General features: G+C 28.9%; 2 protein-coding genes across 2 annotated transcripts; both read left to right on the top strand.

The window, feature by feature from the left end:
* The first annotated feature begins 60 nt into the window (after window positions 1-60).
* On the top strand, window positions 61-11,240 carry LOC127286762 (uncharacterized). Its single transcript, XM_051313341.1, has 6 exons — window positions 61-575; window positions 1,426-1,789; window positions 1,915-2,170; window positions 3,222-3,504; window positions 4,030-4,393; window positions 10,638-11,240. Exons 1-6 carry the CDS (start codon window positions 295-297, stop codon window positions 10,893-10,895), a joined length of 1,806 nt encoding a protein of 601 aa, XP_051169298.1. The 5' UTR covers window positions 61-294; the 3' UTR covers window positions 10,896-11,240.
* A 153-nt stretch (window positions 11,241-11,393) lies between these two features.
* On the top strand, window positions 11,394-14,943 carry LOC127286698 (alpha-tocopherol transfer protein-like). Its single transcript, XM_051313230.1, has 3 exons — window positions 11,394-12,187; window positions 13,206-13,569; window positions 14,632-14,943. Exons 1-3 carry the CDS (start codon window positions 11,904-11,906, stop codon window positions 14,887-14,889), a joined length of 906 nt encoding a protein of 301 aa, XP_051169187.1. The 5' UTR covers window positions 11,394-11,903; the 3' UTR covers window positions 14,890-14,943.
* The last annotated feature ends 1,135 nt before the right edge of the window (window positions 14,944-16,078 follow it).

Genomic DNA, 16,078 nt, shown 5'->3' with positions numbered 1-16,078 from the left:
ACGATAATTTTATATCACGATATTTTCTCTAACTTTGTATATAGTGTAAATGGTACTTTGCGACAGTCTTCATTTGAATGTTTTACAGTACAGTAAACATTTCACTATTTACTATTTTTTGAATAATTTAAAACAAAGAAAGTTTAATATATCATTTTAGAGATTCAATATACATTTTAGAAAAAATATAATTAAAAAAAAACGGGAAATATTGAAAAAGTGCACAATAAAAGTTTAAAATTTTTTTTTAAATTCTGTGAATAGCAGTAATTTATTATAAAAAAAAAATTAATCATGGGTTTAAAGTATATTACTTATGAGGGAGAGTTGAAAAAAAATCCCGAACTAAAGGAATCAGATATTCAAATGTTACGCGAATGGTGTGAAAAGCAACCTCATTTACCAAAAGTCTCTGACACGGATTTAGTACTTTTTCTACATAGCAATTATTACAAGATGGAAGCAACAAAGACAAATATTGAAACTTATTTTACATTAAGGACACATTTACCGGAATTTTTTACAAACAGGGATTTAAAAAAATCACCGGAATTGTACACTGCACTGAATGTTGCGTATGTTTATTTTTTTTTAAATGTTTATAATATATATTAAATATTTTCAATACGACTTGACGCTTTACGGCGATTAATGTTGTCGATAATGAACACTAGGAGCGCTATCTACGCGTTACATGAATATTTCATTAATATTGAATTAGTGAAAACTTTCGATTAAAAAAAAGTGAATATTCAAACCTATTCTAATTATAGTTAAATTTTTGTTTAATTATTCTAATAATTTATTGGTAAAAAAAGTTGATAAATAATTTTTTAGTCAAATATTAAAGAACTAAAGTAAAAATTCGACTAATTCAGATTTGGAATTATGATTTGGTTTTTGAAAAAAAGAATTTTAATATGATTAATGGAATTTTTTTCTCGATTGGATCAAAAATATAGACATTAAATAATTTTCAATTGAGCCGCTGGATTCTAGAAGGGCACGTAAATTTTTTCTGCCGGAAAACGGAAGTCCCCTATGGACACTGAAAATTCATTTTTCGAATTTTAATATTTTTCGAGCATATTCTTATAAAGAATTCGATGGCGCATCTTTTATTCTTAATAAAAAATTTTCCATCTTTTTCCGTTTTCAAAATATATAAGAGAAAAACTGTTTTTTTTTTTAAAAGAAAATTTTTATTTACGTAAATAATTCGCCAAAATCGATTGTCAAATAACAACACCGAATTAAGGTTAGAGTGCTGCCATATAAGAAATCAGCTGACAGAGCCAGGGGCGTAGTTAGAAATTTTTGTTGTTGTATTTTTTTTACCACACAGTTGTTGTACTTTCTAGGGTTAATTATTTTAGGATTTTTTTTTAATTTCAATTTTTAAGAAGAAAATTTTTCCAATTACAGTTTTACTACACCTATAGAAGGAAAAACTAATGAAGGTTATGGTGTTTTGTATTGGAAAATAGTCGACTATGATGTCTCAAAATACGTTCATGTACACACGATGAAACTTCATGTTATGATGTTTGATTTATGGTTACAAACTTATGGAACAATGAAAGGTCATGTTTTAGTTGTTGATACAAAGGGAATTGGCGTTGGTCACGTGACTCGAACAAGTCCTATAATTTTTAAAAAATTTCTTTGCTATCTTCAAGATGCATTTCCAGTTCGTTTGAAGGCCATACACTTTCTTAATTCAATGACTGCCGTCGATATGTTATTTACAATGTGCAAGCCATTTATGAGAAAGGAATTGATAGAAATGGTTTAGTATTTTTATAAAAATTTAAAATTAGGATTAAAAAAAATTAAAAAATTAAATTTTTTTTTTAAATTTTTCCTTCATTTTTCTATTATTAGTAATTTAAATTTAAAAAAAATAATTTTCAGTTACATTTTCACACGACAATGGAGACATTTGAAAAAATTTTCCCATTGGAAATATTGCCAAACGAATCGGGTGGTAAAGCTGGTCCAGTAGAAGAATTTCGTCAGAAAAGTATTAAGGATTTGGAAGAATTTCGCGATTGGTTTGCACAGGATGAATTACATGGACGTGTGAATGAATCTTTACGTGTTGGAAAAGCAAAAAATGCTACTGATCTCTTTGGAGCTGAAGGTAGCTTTAAATCATTAGCAATTGATTGAGGAAATTAGAATAATATTAACCTTTAAACTGTTATCGCGGTCTCTCGAACCGTTATCGAAACATTTTTTCTTTATTTTTTTTTTTTTAATACAATAGAAACTTCAGTTTTATATATTAGGAAAAATTTTTAAATAATTTAAAATCACTAAAAAAATATCGGTCTGGCAGACCGGAAAAAGCACTAAACGTACATTTTTAGAACCTAGTAGGTTAAAAGTTAGTTTAGATAAATTATTATTTAAAAAAAATTTACATAATTTTATTTACATTTTATTATAATAATTGGCTGAATTGAAATAGGATAAAAATTAATTAATCATCAAATTTTTCAAAAAAATTTAAATTAAGATAATTAAATCCTTATTTTTCTCGTATTATTTAATTTCGTGCATCAATTTAATAATAGAGGTGTATTATAAAAAAGAAAAAAATAAAGTTGTGGAATATTTAAAATAAATGTCTTATTTTTCAGTTTTTATAACCTATCATCATATTTTCGTGTATATAACAATTATTTAAAAATGTGATGTTGAGATAAATAAAAGAAAAAATTGTTACATATTCTTGACAATCAGCTTTGTCATTAAAAATGATTATATACTCGATGAGGCACAAACAAGAGTTAATACAGTTGAAGTTTGCATGTAGTTCTTTAATAGAAGTCATAGCAAGAACACGAATCAACAATTTGTATTATATATTTTTTTTATATAAAACAGTATAGTGATTTTAAAAATAAAATTTCCTACAATGAACTAATAAAAAAATATTTTATGCAGAAACGATTACTAATAAAATTAATAATAAATAATAAAAGTAATACTAATACTAATAATAACAATAATAATAATAATAATAAAAATTAATAATAAATAAATATTTATTAACTACAAAATTTGTAAATACTAAAATAATAATAGATTTTCAATAAAAATAAAAAAATAAATAAAAGCGAAATAAAACAATTTAGTGAAAAATAATTAAAGTATAACTTCTTTATTAATTTGAATTATTATTGTACTTCGGAAAATTAAAAATTTTTAAATCATGACTTTTATAAAAATTATGACGGCGGAGGAGGAATTTAAAAAAAATCCAGAATTAAAGGAATCAGATCTCGAATTATTGAGAGAATGGTGCAAAAAACAACCACATTTGCCAAAAATTGCCGATATTGATTTAATACTGTTTTTGCATAGTAATTACTATTTATTAGAACCAACGAAAAAAACAATTGACAATTATTATACAATGAGAACACATGTACCGGAATTTTTCACAAACAGAGATTTTCATTATTGTGAATCACTTCGTAAGCAACTAGATATAGCGTAAGTTTATTTTTCATTTTTATATATTGTATAATAAATAAGGAACAAAAATTTGAATTTTTTTTTAATACTCTCTGTGTATTTTAACAAAAATAATTCTCAATTTAAAAAAAAAATTGATATCTTGTAGAAATGTTATTTTAATACATAATTATCAAAATGTGGAATTCTATACATTTTTTAAAAAATATTTCATTTTGAAAATGAAAAAAAAAATATTTTTCTATATCCATTAGAAATTCACATTTTAAGAGTTATAACAATATAATGCTAACTACCTCAATCATTGCAATCTTCTTATCACTATATGAATAATGGAAGTGTAATAAATTGATAAATTGTTTGAAATTGGTCGTTAAATTTTACCTCTTTTCAAGAGCGAAAACATTTTTTTTTTTTGGATTTATCATTTGGAAAAGTAAATTATATTTGAAACGTCTGTAATTATTTTCAAATACATAATTATATAACATTTATTTAATTAATTAATATTATATTAATTTTATTCCATTTTTGTCATTTTAGGGTATATATGCCACTAAAAGGATTATCTAAAAATGACTATAATATAATTTATTCAAGATTAATTGACTTTGAACCATCTCATTTTGTGCATTCTGAAACTGAAAAAGGTTACAATATGGTATTGGATATGTGGCTCCGAACAGAGGGTACAGTCAAGGGGCACGTGATTTTAATAGACATGCACGGGACACAATTGGGACACGTCAGTCGAATGAATCCTTCAGTGGCAAAAAAATCTCTACTTTATCTTCAAGATGCACTTCCAGTTCGACTTAAAGAAATACATGTCATGAATGCTTCGCCAATTTTTGATCTTATGCTAACAATTTGCAAGCCATTTATGAAAAAAGAACTTTTAGACATGGTAATGAGAATATTAAAAATTAAAATAAAATTCTATATAATTTTGGATCAAACGTATTTCATAAAAATTATCTTAAAAACTTAAAAAAGCAAAAACTATATTTTGATATACCTCAGAATCTGCTGCATCAATCAAAAAGTGCGCCTTACATTTTTTGTTCAAAACTTTTTCCTTATTTTTCTGGTGGTATTGCGAAGCCGTTATCTCTCGAATTTAATTTTTCAAAAATTTTTCCAAAATGTTTTTTACTGCAGCTCAGCATCCGCTGGACCAATCAAAAAGTACGCCATACATTTTTTGTTCAGAACTTTCTTCTAACTACTTTGCCGGTATTCCCGAACGATTATCTCGCGAATTTATTTTTTTGAAAATTTTTCCAAAATTATTTTGAGTGTAGCTCAGCATCCGCTGGACCAATCAAAAAGTGCGCCATACATTTTTTGTTCGAAACTTTTTCCCTATTTTTCTAGTGGTATTCCGGAGCGGTTATCTCGAAAATTTAATTTTTCAAAAATTTTTCCAAAATGTTTTTTACTGCAGCTCAGCATCCGCTGGACCAATCAAAAAGTGCACCATACATTTTTTGTTCAGAACTTTTTGACTATTTTATTGGTGGTATTCCGGAGTGGTTATCTCGAAAATTTAATTTTTCAAAAATTTTTCATAAATTTATTTGAGTATAGCTCAGCATCCGCTGGAACAATCTAAAAGTGCGCTATACATTTTTTGTTCAGAACTTTCTTCTAACTACTTTGCCGGTATTGCCGAACGATTATCTCGCGAATTTATTTTTTTGAAAATTTTTCCAAAATTATTTTGAGTGTAGCTCAGCATCCGCTGGACCAATCAAAAAGTGCACCATACATTTTTTGTTCGAAACTTTTTCCCTATTTTTCTGGTGGTATTCCGGAGCGGTTATCAAGAAAATTTAATTTTTCAAAATTTTTTCCAAAATTATTTTGAGTGTAGCTCAGCATCCGCTGGACCAATCAAAAAGTGCGCCATACATTTTTTGTTCAAAACTTTTTCCCTATTTTATTGGCGGTATTCCGGAACGATTATCTCGCAAATTTAATTTTTCTAAATGTTTTCCAAATTTATTTTCTAGTGTAGCTCAGCATCCGCTGGACCAATCAAAAAGTGCGCCACACATTTTTTGTTCAGAACTTTCTTCTAATTACTTTGCCGGTATTCCCGAACGATTATCTCGCGAATTTATTTTTTTGAAAATTTTTCCAAAATTATTTTGAGTGTAGCTCAGCATCCGCTGGACCAATCTAAAAGTGCGCCATACATTTTTTGTTCAGAACTTTCTTCTAACTACTTTGCCGGTATTCCCGAACGATTATCTCGCGAATTTATTTTTTTGAAAATTTTTCCAAAATTATTTTGAGTGTAGCTCAGCATCCGCTAGACCAATCAAAAAGTGCGCCATACATTTTTTGTTCGAAACATTTTCCCTATTTTATTGGCGGTATTCCGGAACGATTATCTCGCAAATTTAATTTTTCTAAATGTTTTCAAAATTTATTTTCTAGTGTAGCTCAGCATCCGCTGGACCAATCAAAAAGTGCGCCACACATTTTTTGTTCAGAACTTTCTTCTAATTACTTTGCCTGTATTCCCGAACGATTATCTCGCGAATTTATTTTTTTGAAAATTTTTCCAAAATTATTTTGAGTGTAGCTCAGCATCCGCTGGACCAATCTAAAAGTGCGCCATACATTTTTTGTTCAAAACTTTCTTCTAACTACTTTGCCGGTATTCCCGAACGATTATCTCGCGAATTTATTTTTTTGAAAATTTTTCCAAAATTATTTTGAGTGTAGCTCAGCATCCGCTGGACCAATCTAAAAGTGCGCCATACATTTTTTGTTCAGAACTTTCTTCTAACTACTTTGCCGGTATTCCCGAACGATTATCTCGAAAATTTAATTTTTCAAAATTATTTTGAGTGTAGCTCAGCATCCGCTGGACCAATCTAAAAGTGCGCCATACATTTTTTGTTCAGAACTTTCTTCTAACTACTTTGCCGGTATTCCCGAACGATTATCTCGCGAATTTATTTTTTTGAAAATTTTTCCAAAATTATTTTGAGTGTAGCTCAGCATCCGCTAGACCAATCAAAAAGTGCGCCATACATTTTTTGTTCGAAACATTTTCCCTATTTTATTGGCGGTATTCCGGAACGATTATCTCGCAAATTTAATTTTTCTAAATGTTTTCAAAATTTATTTTCTAGTGTAGCTCAGCATCCGCTGGACCAATCAAAAAGTGCGCCACACATTTTTTGTTCAGAACTTTCTTCTAATTACTTTGCCTGTATTCCCGAACGATTATCTCGCGAATTTATTTTTTTGAAAATTTTTCCAAAATTATTTTGAGTGTAGCTCAGCATCCGCTGGACCAATCTAAAAGTGCGCCATACATTTTTTGTTCAAAACTTTCTTCTAACTACTTTGCCGGTATTCCCGAACGATTATCTCGCGAATTTATTTTTTTGAAAATTTTTCTAAAATTATTTTGAGTGTAGCTCAGCATCCGCTGGACCAATCAAAAAGTGCACCATACATTTTTTGTTCAGAACTTTCTTCTAATTACTTTGCCGGTATTCCCGAACGATTATCTCGCGAATTTATTTTTTTGAAAATTTTTCCAAAATTATTTTGAGTGTAGCTCAGCATCCGCTGGACCAATCTAAAAGTGCGCCATACATTTTTTGTTCAGAACTTTCTTCTAACTACTTTGCCGGTATTCCCGAACGATTATCTCGAAAATTTAATTTTTCAAAATTATTTTGAGTGTAGCTCAGCATCCGCTGGACCAATCTAAAAGTGCGCCATACATTTTTTGTTCAGAACTTTCTTCTAACTACTTTGCCGGTATTCCCGAACGATTATCTCGCGAATTTATTTTTTTGAAAATTTTTCCAAAATTATTTTGAGTGTAGCTCAGCATCCGCTGGACCAATCTAAAAGTGCGCTATACATTTTTTGTTCAGAACTTTCTTCTAACTACTTTGCCGGTATTCCCGAACGATTATCTCGCGAATTTATTTTTTTGAAAATTTTTCCAAAATTATTTTGAGTGTAGCTCAGCATCCGCTGGACCAATCAAAAAGTGCACCATACATTTTTTGTTCGAAACTTTTTCCCTATTTTATTGGCGGTATTCCGGAACGATTATCTCGCAAATTTAATTTTTCTAAATGTTTTCCAAATTTATTTTCTAGTGTAGCTCAGCATCCGCTGGACCAATCAAAAAGTGCGCCACACATTTTTTGTTCAGAACTTTCTTCTAATTACTTTGCCGGTATTCCCGAACGATTATCTCGCGAATTTATTTTTTTGAAAATTTTTCCAAAATTATTTTGAGTGTAGCTCAGCATCCGCTGGACCAATCTAAAAGTGCGCCATACATTTTTTGTTCAAAACTTTCTTCTAACTACTTTGCCGGTATTCCCGAACGATTATCTCGCGAATTTATTTTTTTGAAAATTTTTCCAAAATTATTTTGAGTGTAGCTCAGCATCCGCTGGACCAATCAAAAAGTGCACCATACATTTTTTGTTCAGAACTTTCTTCTAATTACTTTGCCGGTATTCCCGAACGATTATCTCGCGAATTTATTTTTTTGAAAATTTTTCCAAAATTATTTTGAGTGTAGCTCAGCATCCGCTGGACCAATCTAAAAGTGCGCCATACATTTTTTGTTCAGAACTTTCTTCTAACTACTTTGCCGGTATTCCCGAACGATTATCTCGAAAATTTAATTTTTCTAAATTATTTTGAGTGTAGCTCAGCATCCGCTGGACCAATCTAAAAGTGCGCCATACATTTTTTGTTCAGAACTTTCTTCTAACTACTTTGCCGGTATTCCCGAACGATTATCTCGCGAATTTATTTTTTTGAAAATTTTTCCAAAATTATTTTGAGTGTAGCTCAGCATCCGCTGGACCAATCTAAAAGTGCGCTATACATTTTTTGTTCAGAACTTTCTTCTAACTACTTTGCCGGTATTCCCGAACGATTATCTCGCGAATTTATTTTTTTGAAAATTTTTCCAAAATTATTTTGAGTGTAGCTCAGCATCCGCTGGACCAATCAAAAAGTGCACCATACATTTTTTGTTCGAAACTTTTTCCCTATTTTATTGGCGGTATTCCGGAACGATTATCTCGCAAATTTAATTTTTCTAAATGTTTTCCAAATTTATTTTCTAGTGTAGCTCAGCATCCGCTGGACCAATCAAAAAGTGCGCCACACATTTTTTGTTCAGAACTTTCTTCTAATTACTTTGCCGGTATTCCCGAACGATTATCTCGCGAATTTATTTTTTTGAAAATTTTTCCAAAATTATTTTGAGTGTAGCTCAGCATCCGCTGAACCAATCTAAAAGTGCGCCATACATTTTTTGTTCAAAACTTTCTTCTAACTACTTTGCCGGTATTCCCGAACGATTATCTCGCGAATTTATTTTTTTGAAAATTTTTCCAAAATTATTTTGAGTGTAGCTCAGCATCCGCTGGACCAATCAAAAAGTGCACCATACATTTTTTGTTCGAAACTTTTTCCCTATTTTATTGGCGGTATTCCGGAACGATTATCTCGCAAATTTAATTTTTCTAAATGTTTTCCAAATTTATTTTCTAGTGTAGCTCAGCATCCGCTGGACCAATCAAAAAGTGCGCCACACATTTTTTGTTCAGAACTTTCTTCTAATTACTTTGCCGGTATTCCCGAACGATTATCTCGCGAATTTATTTTTTTGAAAATTTTTCCAAAATTATTTTGAGTGTAGCTCAGCATCCGCTGGACCAATCTAAAAGTGCGCCATACATTTTTTGTTCAGAACTTTCTTCTAACTACTTTGCCGGTATTCCCGAACGATTATCTCGAAAATTTAATTTTTCAAAATTATTTTGAGTGTAGCTCAGCATCCGCTGGACCAATCTAAAAGTGCGCCATACATTTTTTGTTCAGAACTTTCTTCTAACTACTTTGCCGGTATTCCCGAACGATTATCTCGCGAATTTATTTTTTTGAAAATTTTTCCAAAATTATTTTGAGTGTAGCTCAGCATCCGCTGGACCAATCTAAAAGTGCGCTATACATTTTTTGTTCAGAACTTTCTTCTAACTACTTTGCCGGTATTCCCGAACGATTATCTCGCGAATTTATTTTTTTGAAAATTTTTCCAAAATTATTTTGAGTGTAGCTCAGCATCCGCTGGACCAATCAAAAAGTGCACCATACATTTTTTGTTAGAAACTTTTTCCCTATTTTATTGGCGGTATTCCGGAACGATTATCTCGCAAATTTAATTTTTCTAAATGTTTTCCAAATTTATTTTCTAGTGTAGCTCAGCATCCGCTGGACCAATCAAAAAGTGCGCCACACATTTTTTGTTCAGAACTTTCTTCTAATTACTTTGCCGGTATTCCCGAACGATTATCTCGCGAATTTATTTTTTTGAAAATTTTTCCAAAATTATTTTGAGTGTAGCTCAGCATCCGCTGGACCAATCTAAAAGTGCGCCATACATTTTTTGTTCAAAACTTTCTTCTAACTACTTTGCCGGTATTCCCGAACGATTATCTCGCGAATTTATTTTTTTGAAAATTTTTCCAAAATTATTTTGAGTGTAGCTCAGCATCCGCTGGACCAATCAAAAAGTGCACCATACATTTTTTGTTCGAAACTTTTTCCCTATTTTATTGGCGGTATTCCGGAACGATTATCTCGCAAATTTAATTTTTCTAAATGTTTTCCAAATTTATTTTCTAGTGTAGCTCAGCATCCGCTGGACCAATCAAAAAGTGCGCCACACATTTTTTGTTCAGAACTTTCTTCTAATTACTTTGCCGGTATTCCCGAACGATTATCTCGCGAATTTATTTTTTTGAAAATTTTTCCAAAATTATTTTGAGTGTAGCTCAGCATCCGCTGGACCAATCTAAAAGTGCGCCATACATTTTTTGTTCAGAACTTTCTTCTAACTACTTTGCCGGTATTCCCGAACGATTATCTCGCGAATTTATTTTTTTGAAAATTTTTCCAAAATTATTTTGAGTGTAGCTCAGCATCCGCTGGACTAATCAAAAAGTGCGCTATATATTTTTGGATCGATACTTTTTGATCTGGTTAACGCTTTATTGGTATTCTGGAAAATGTTTGGATTGTAGTTTATGTCGAGAATATAAAAAAATGTTAAAAAAAATTTTAATCTCGAATTTTTTTTTCAGTTACATATTCACACTACAAAAGAAAGTTTAGAAAATTTTATTCCTTTGGAAATACTGCCAAATGAAGCTGGTGGAAAAGCGGGACCACTATCAAAATTTTATGAGGAACGTATGAAACTTTTGACAGAATTTCGTGATTGGTTTACGGTTGACGAGGCGAATGGACGTGTCAACGAAAATCTTCGTCCGGGAAAGTCAAAAAATGCTGGAGAAATTTTTGGCGTCGAAGGCAGTTTCAAAAAACTAGATATTGACTAAAAAAAAAAGTTAAATATTATACAAATTTTTACGTGCATATATTTCTTTTGACATTTTTTATTATTTTTTTATTTATTTAATAAAAGAATATTTCCCACGATTAATAAGTCATCGAATAGTGACAAATACATAGTTATTGATATTATCTAAGTTGTAATAATATTTAAATAAACTGAATATTAATAATTGTTAAATAATAATTTATAAAAAATTAACTTTTAATTATTTCAATTAAATAGAATTTTTTTCATCACACTATTATATTACAATTACTAAATATCTCACATTATTATATTTAATATTTTTGTAAAATTAATTTTTAAATATTACTAATTTCACACAATATTTTAATTATTTTCATTTTTTCTATTTCATGAAATAATGCAGCGCAGTTTGTTGCATGGATTTTAAAAAGGTTAAAAATATATCCCACATGATTGTGAATTTAGCGTTTATTAATAAATCCTTGGAATAAAACTTGTTTTTCTTACATAATTTAGTGCATGAATTTATAATAACAGGTGTATTATGACAAAGAAAAATATTAAATTGTCAAATGTTAGAAATGATTTCTCTTGATAGTTATATTTATTCATTAAATAATAATTATCTAAAACGTGATGTTGAGATTTAAAAAAAAAAAGATTGTTACATATCCTTGATAATCAGCTTTGTCATTATAGAATGATGACATCACACTACTGCATGTGGCATAAAGTAATTGAAGTTGCGCTTAGTTCCTTATTAGTCACCATAGGAAGAACACGAATCATCTCGTTGGGATATTTTTTAATTCAAACAGTGTTAATAAAATTTTTTAAATAAACAAAATAAAATTCATTTACAAATATTAATATTGAAAAATTAGATTCTTTAACAAATTACTAATAATAATAATAATAATAATAATTAATTAAAAATAAAAAAAATTGGTGAAAAAAAGTAGTTGATGTTTAATAATTTCAATAACTAATGTTACTCTGAAATTGAAAACAAAAATTTGGAATCATGAGTTCAATAAAGATGATCACAGTGGAAGAGGAATTTAAGAAAAATCCCGAATTAAAGGAATCGGATCTTCAGGCATTGAGAGAATGGTGTAAAAAGCAACCTCACTTACCAAAAGTATCTGATATTGATTTAATATTATTTCTACATAGTAATTATTATTCCATTGAACCAACAAAAAAAACAATTGACAATTTTTATACAATGAGAACACATATGCCTGAAATTTTTACAAACAGAGACTTAGAAAATTGTCCAACTCTTCAAAAGCAACTCGACCTAGCGTAAGTTCTTTTATTTATAATAAATAATAATTTTTATTATTAAAATTATTATTATTTTTTATTAAAATCGTTTTTTTCAAATTGGTGGCTGTTTCAAAGTATATGTATAATAAAATTATTTAAAATATTATTTTAATTTTCTAGTGTTTTTATTTTGAGGTTATGTCTGACATTCAATGCTCCCAGATAGCACGGAAACTTGCAGCAAGCTTGCGGCAAGTTCACCGTGCAAGCTTGCTGCAAGCTTGTCTGAGCTAGCGAAATGTCCCACCCAGGGCAAGCTTGCCGTAAGCTTTCCAGTAAAGGTTGCTGCAATCTTGCCTTGAAATATTTCTACAAGATTGCTGCAAGAATACTAAGAATGATTGCGGCAAGCTTGCCGTGAAAGATTGCTGTAAGCTTGCTACGTAAGGTTGCAGGAGAATTTCAACAAGCTTCTGGAAAGGTTGCTGCAAGGTTGCTGCAATTTTTAAAAAATACATTTTAAATTAAAAAAAAATTTATTTGTTTTTTTTAAATTTGAAAATCCTTGTGACGTTTATTATTATTAATTATGTCCTGTTTATTTTCATTTGGAAACTTAAGGAGAAAATTTTCGAAACAAATTTCAGGGGACTGGGAATTGAACCCGGGTTCGACAGACACTAACCAAAGACCCTAACCGAGAAAAAATTTTTTTTTTTAAATTTAGAATGTATTTTTTAAAAATTGCAGCAACCTTTCCAGAAGCTTGTTGAAATTCTCCTGCAACCTTACGTAGCAAGCTTACAGCAATCTTTCACGGCAAGCTTGCCGCAATCATTCTTAGTATTCTTGCAGCAATCTTGTAGAAATCTTTCATGGCAAGATTGCAGCAACCTTTCCTGGAAAGCTTACAGCAAGCTTGCCCTGGGTGGGACATTTCGCTAGCTCAGACAAGCTTGCAGCAAGCTTGCACGGTGAACTTGCCGCAAGCTTGCTGCAAGTTTCCGTGCTATCTGGGCTCTAATGTACTTAATTTTAATAATTGTCATAACAGGGTATATATGCCATTAAAAGGATTGTCAAAAAATGGGTACAATATAATTTATTCAAGAATCATTGACTTTGATCCATCACATTTTGTGCACAGTGAATCTGTAAAAGGATTCAATATGGTAATGGATTTATGGTTTCGTACAGAGGGCACTGTTAAAGGTCACGCAATGCTAATGGATATGCATGGAACACAATTGGGACATGTCAGTCGAATGAATCCTTCTATTGCAAAAAAGGCCATGTTTTATCTTCAAGATGGACTTCCAGTTCGACTCAAAGAAATGCATGTTATGAATGTTTCGCCAATTTTTGATCTCATGATGGCAATTTGTAAGCCATTTATGAAAAAGGAACTTTTAGACATGGTAAGAATCGAAATATTTGTATTCTCATAAAATATTATATTATTATTATTATTATTATTATTATTATTATTATTATCTACCTATTTTACAAAAAGATATCGCCGCCGCCGCTGTTTCAAGACTCTGAATATAGCCGCAAGTACCCCCTCCCTCCCTTCTCCTTTCCCGCCAAAACTAACCTAAATTCTGAGGTTATGTTTGTTTCAAGACTCTGAATATAGCCGCAATTCCTCTGCCCATTTGTTGAAGGGAGAGGGTGTAATTCCTGCCAAAAATGACCTGAATGTAGAGGTTATGTTCGTTTCAAGACTCTAAATATAGTCGCATGCCCCCCCCCCCCCTACTTTACGTTAAGAGGGAAGTGAATTTTCCGCCAAAAATGATCTAAATTTTGAGGTTACGTTATTTTGTCGGGAAACGACCAAGAAGTAAAAATAACCTCAAAATTTATGTCAAAATTTGTCGAAAAACGACCAAGAAACAAACTTAACCTCAAAATTTATGTCAAACTTTGAAGGAAAATGACCAAAAAACGAACATAACCTTAAATGTAGGCCCCCCTAGTAAAATACTATTATGTCCAAAATATTCACCGACAGTATTATATATTTTGATAATGAACCAAACTGTACTTTGATTCATATCGGTAATTCAGGAATCTGTTTAAAAATTTTTTTTGTTAAATTAAAAAACAAAAATTCGAGGCATTTAGCTTGGCTATTAAGTAAAAGAAAGAAGATGAAATTAAGTTTTTAAAATATTTAAAACTTACGAGATATAGAGTGGAATTGCTTTCTAAATTTTAGAATTTTCTAAATTTGTAAATTGTACAGTGGGGTTAAAAAAATATCTGTGGAAAAATTAACATACATAGTAGAGAGATTTTAGCCGATTTAGATATATTTTTTTATCTTCAAGATAATAAAATAATTATAAATATAATATATAATTTATAAATAATGAAATAATAAAATTATTTAAAAAATTTATTTTTTTTTTAATATAAAGTTATTTATTTCATTAAAAAATTGAATTAATGAATAATAAAAAAAAAAATTTCAGTTACATCTTCACTCAACAAAGGAAAGTTTAGAGAAATTTATTCCATTGGAAATATTGCCAAATGAAGCTGGTGGAAAAGCGGGACCACTGTCAAAATTTTATGACGATCGAAAGAAACTGTTAACGGAATTTCACGATTGGTTTGTTGAAGATGAAAAAAATGGACGTGTCAATGAAAAGCTTCGTCCCGGCAAGTCAAAAAATGCTAATGAAATTTTTGGCGTTGATGGAAATTTCAAAAAACTTGATTTTGACTAAAAAAAAAAAACAAAAATTGTACAAATTTAACAATAAATTTTTTTATTAATAATATTTTTTTTCCACACTTTTTTTGAATTAGAATATTATTATTTTCATATTATTACTTTTTCTATATATTTTTATTTATAATTAATGTCTAAAAATGTTTAAAAAAAATTAACATTTTTATAAATTATTTACAAACATTAGTGAATAATTTATTTTTTATTATAAAAAAAAAATTGTAAATAATTTAGTAATTTAGTTATTTTTTTTTATTTTTTCTAAATTTTAAATGTATAAGAGATTAAAATTTTCGTAATTATTTCCAAGAATAACGGGCGAATAATTTTTAAAATTTTTTAATGTTTAAAAAAAAGTTTTTCACCGCAATAATTTTTCTTTTTTTGTAAAATATGTTATTTTTTATGATTTGACAATTTAATTTTTAAAATTTTGCATTTTTTAATAAATTTTCCCAAATTGTTTTTAAATTATTAATAATTAAAATATTCAATGAAAAATGCTTATATTTTTCTAATTCCATAACAATAGCATTGTTTCTTTTCTTATACTTTTATGTAATAAAAAATTATTATGCAACGAGCATCGTTTACGTATTGTCACAGTATAACATTAACTCAACAATTTATCTCAATGTAAAAAACTTAGCATATTGGTTTGTCATTTTTTTTTTTTTTAAATTGAATAAAAATGACTTTCCTTTATTATATTGTTCGTAAAAAAATTTTTTTGCTAAAAACAAGATTTGAATAAATCTGCAAAACTTTTTAAAAATAAATTGAAAATTAATTTATAAATTGAAACTAGGCAAACAGGTTTTTCGTTGCAAGTTTCGAAGGTTAAAAAATAAAAGTTTTTTTTTTAATGATTGAAAACCTTGAGTTTTTGTAAATGTTAAAAATAAATGACTAGTTTGCATTTTTTTTAAGTTCATTTATAGGTATTTTAGAAATTTTTATGATTCAGCAACTTTAATAATGAATAAATATATTATATCATTTTTTATTATATTAATTACATTAATTTAATTAGGTACATTAATTATATTAAATTGAAAATTATATAATAATTATATTCAAATTGAATTAAATTGAAAATAAAATATTTAATTTGATAAAATAAAAATTTAATTAAATTAAAATTAAGAAAATAATATTTTAATCTTTCAGAAATCAATTTTTAA

Source organism: Leptopilina boulardi, unplaced genomic scaffold (genome assembly GCF_019393585.1).
Source record: "Leptopilina boulardi isolate dan_hultmark-lab unplaced genomic scaffold, ZJU_Lbou_2.1 LbouV2_362, whole genome shotgun sequence".
In the NCBI taxonomy this organism is placed as follows: Eukaryota; Metazoa; Arthropoda; class Insecta; order Hymenoptera; family Figitidae; genus Leptopilina; species Leptopilina boulardi.
The sequence above is the reverse complement of the archived record's forward strand: the minus strand, read 5'-3'. Positions and strand labels throughout refer to the sequence as shown.

Coding starts and splice junctions, on each gene's coding strand:
- LOC127286762 (XM_051313341.1), top strand. CDS start 295: ATGGGTTTAAAGTATATTACTTATGAGGGAGAGTTGAAAAAAAATCCC. Junction 1,790..1,914: donor GAAAGGAATTGATAGAAATG/GTTTAGTATTTT, acceptor AATAATTTTCAG/TTACATTTTCACACGACAAT. Junction 2,171..3,221: donor TAAATCATTAGCAATTGATT/GAGGAAATTAGA, acceptor ATTTTTAAATCA/TGACTTTTATAAAAATTATG.
- LOC127286698 (XM_051313230.1), top strand. CDS start 11,904: ATGAGTTCAATAAAGATGATCACAGTGGAAGAGGAATTTAAGAAAAAT. Junction 12,188..13,205: donor CAAAAGCAACTCGACCTAGC/GTAAGTTCTTTT, acceptor TTGTCATAACAG/GGTATATATGCCATTAAAAG. Junction 13,570..14,631: donor AAAAGGAACTTTTAGACATG/GTAAGAATCGAA, acceptor AAAAAATTTCAG/TTACATCTTCACTCAACAAA.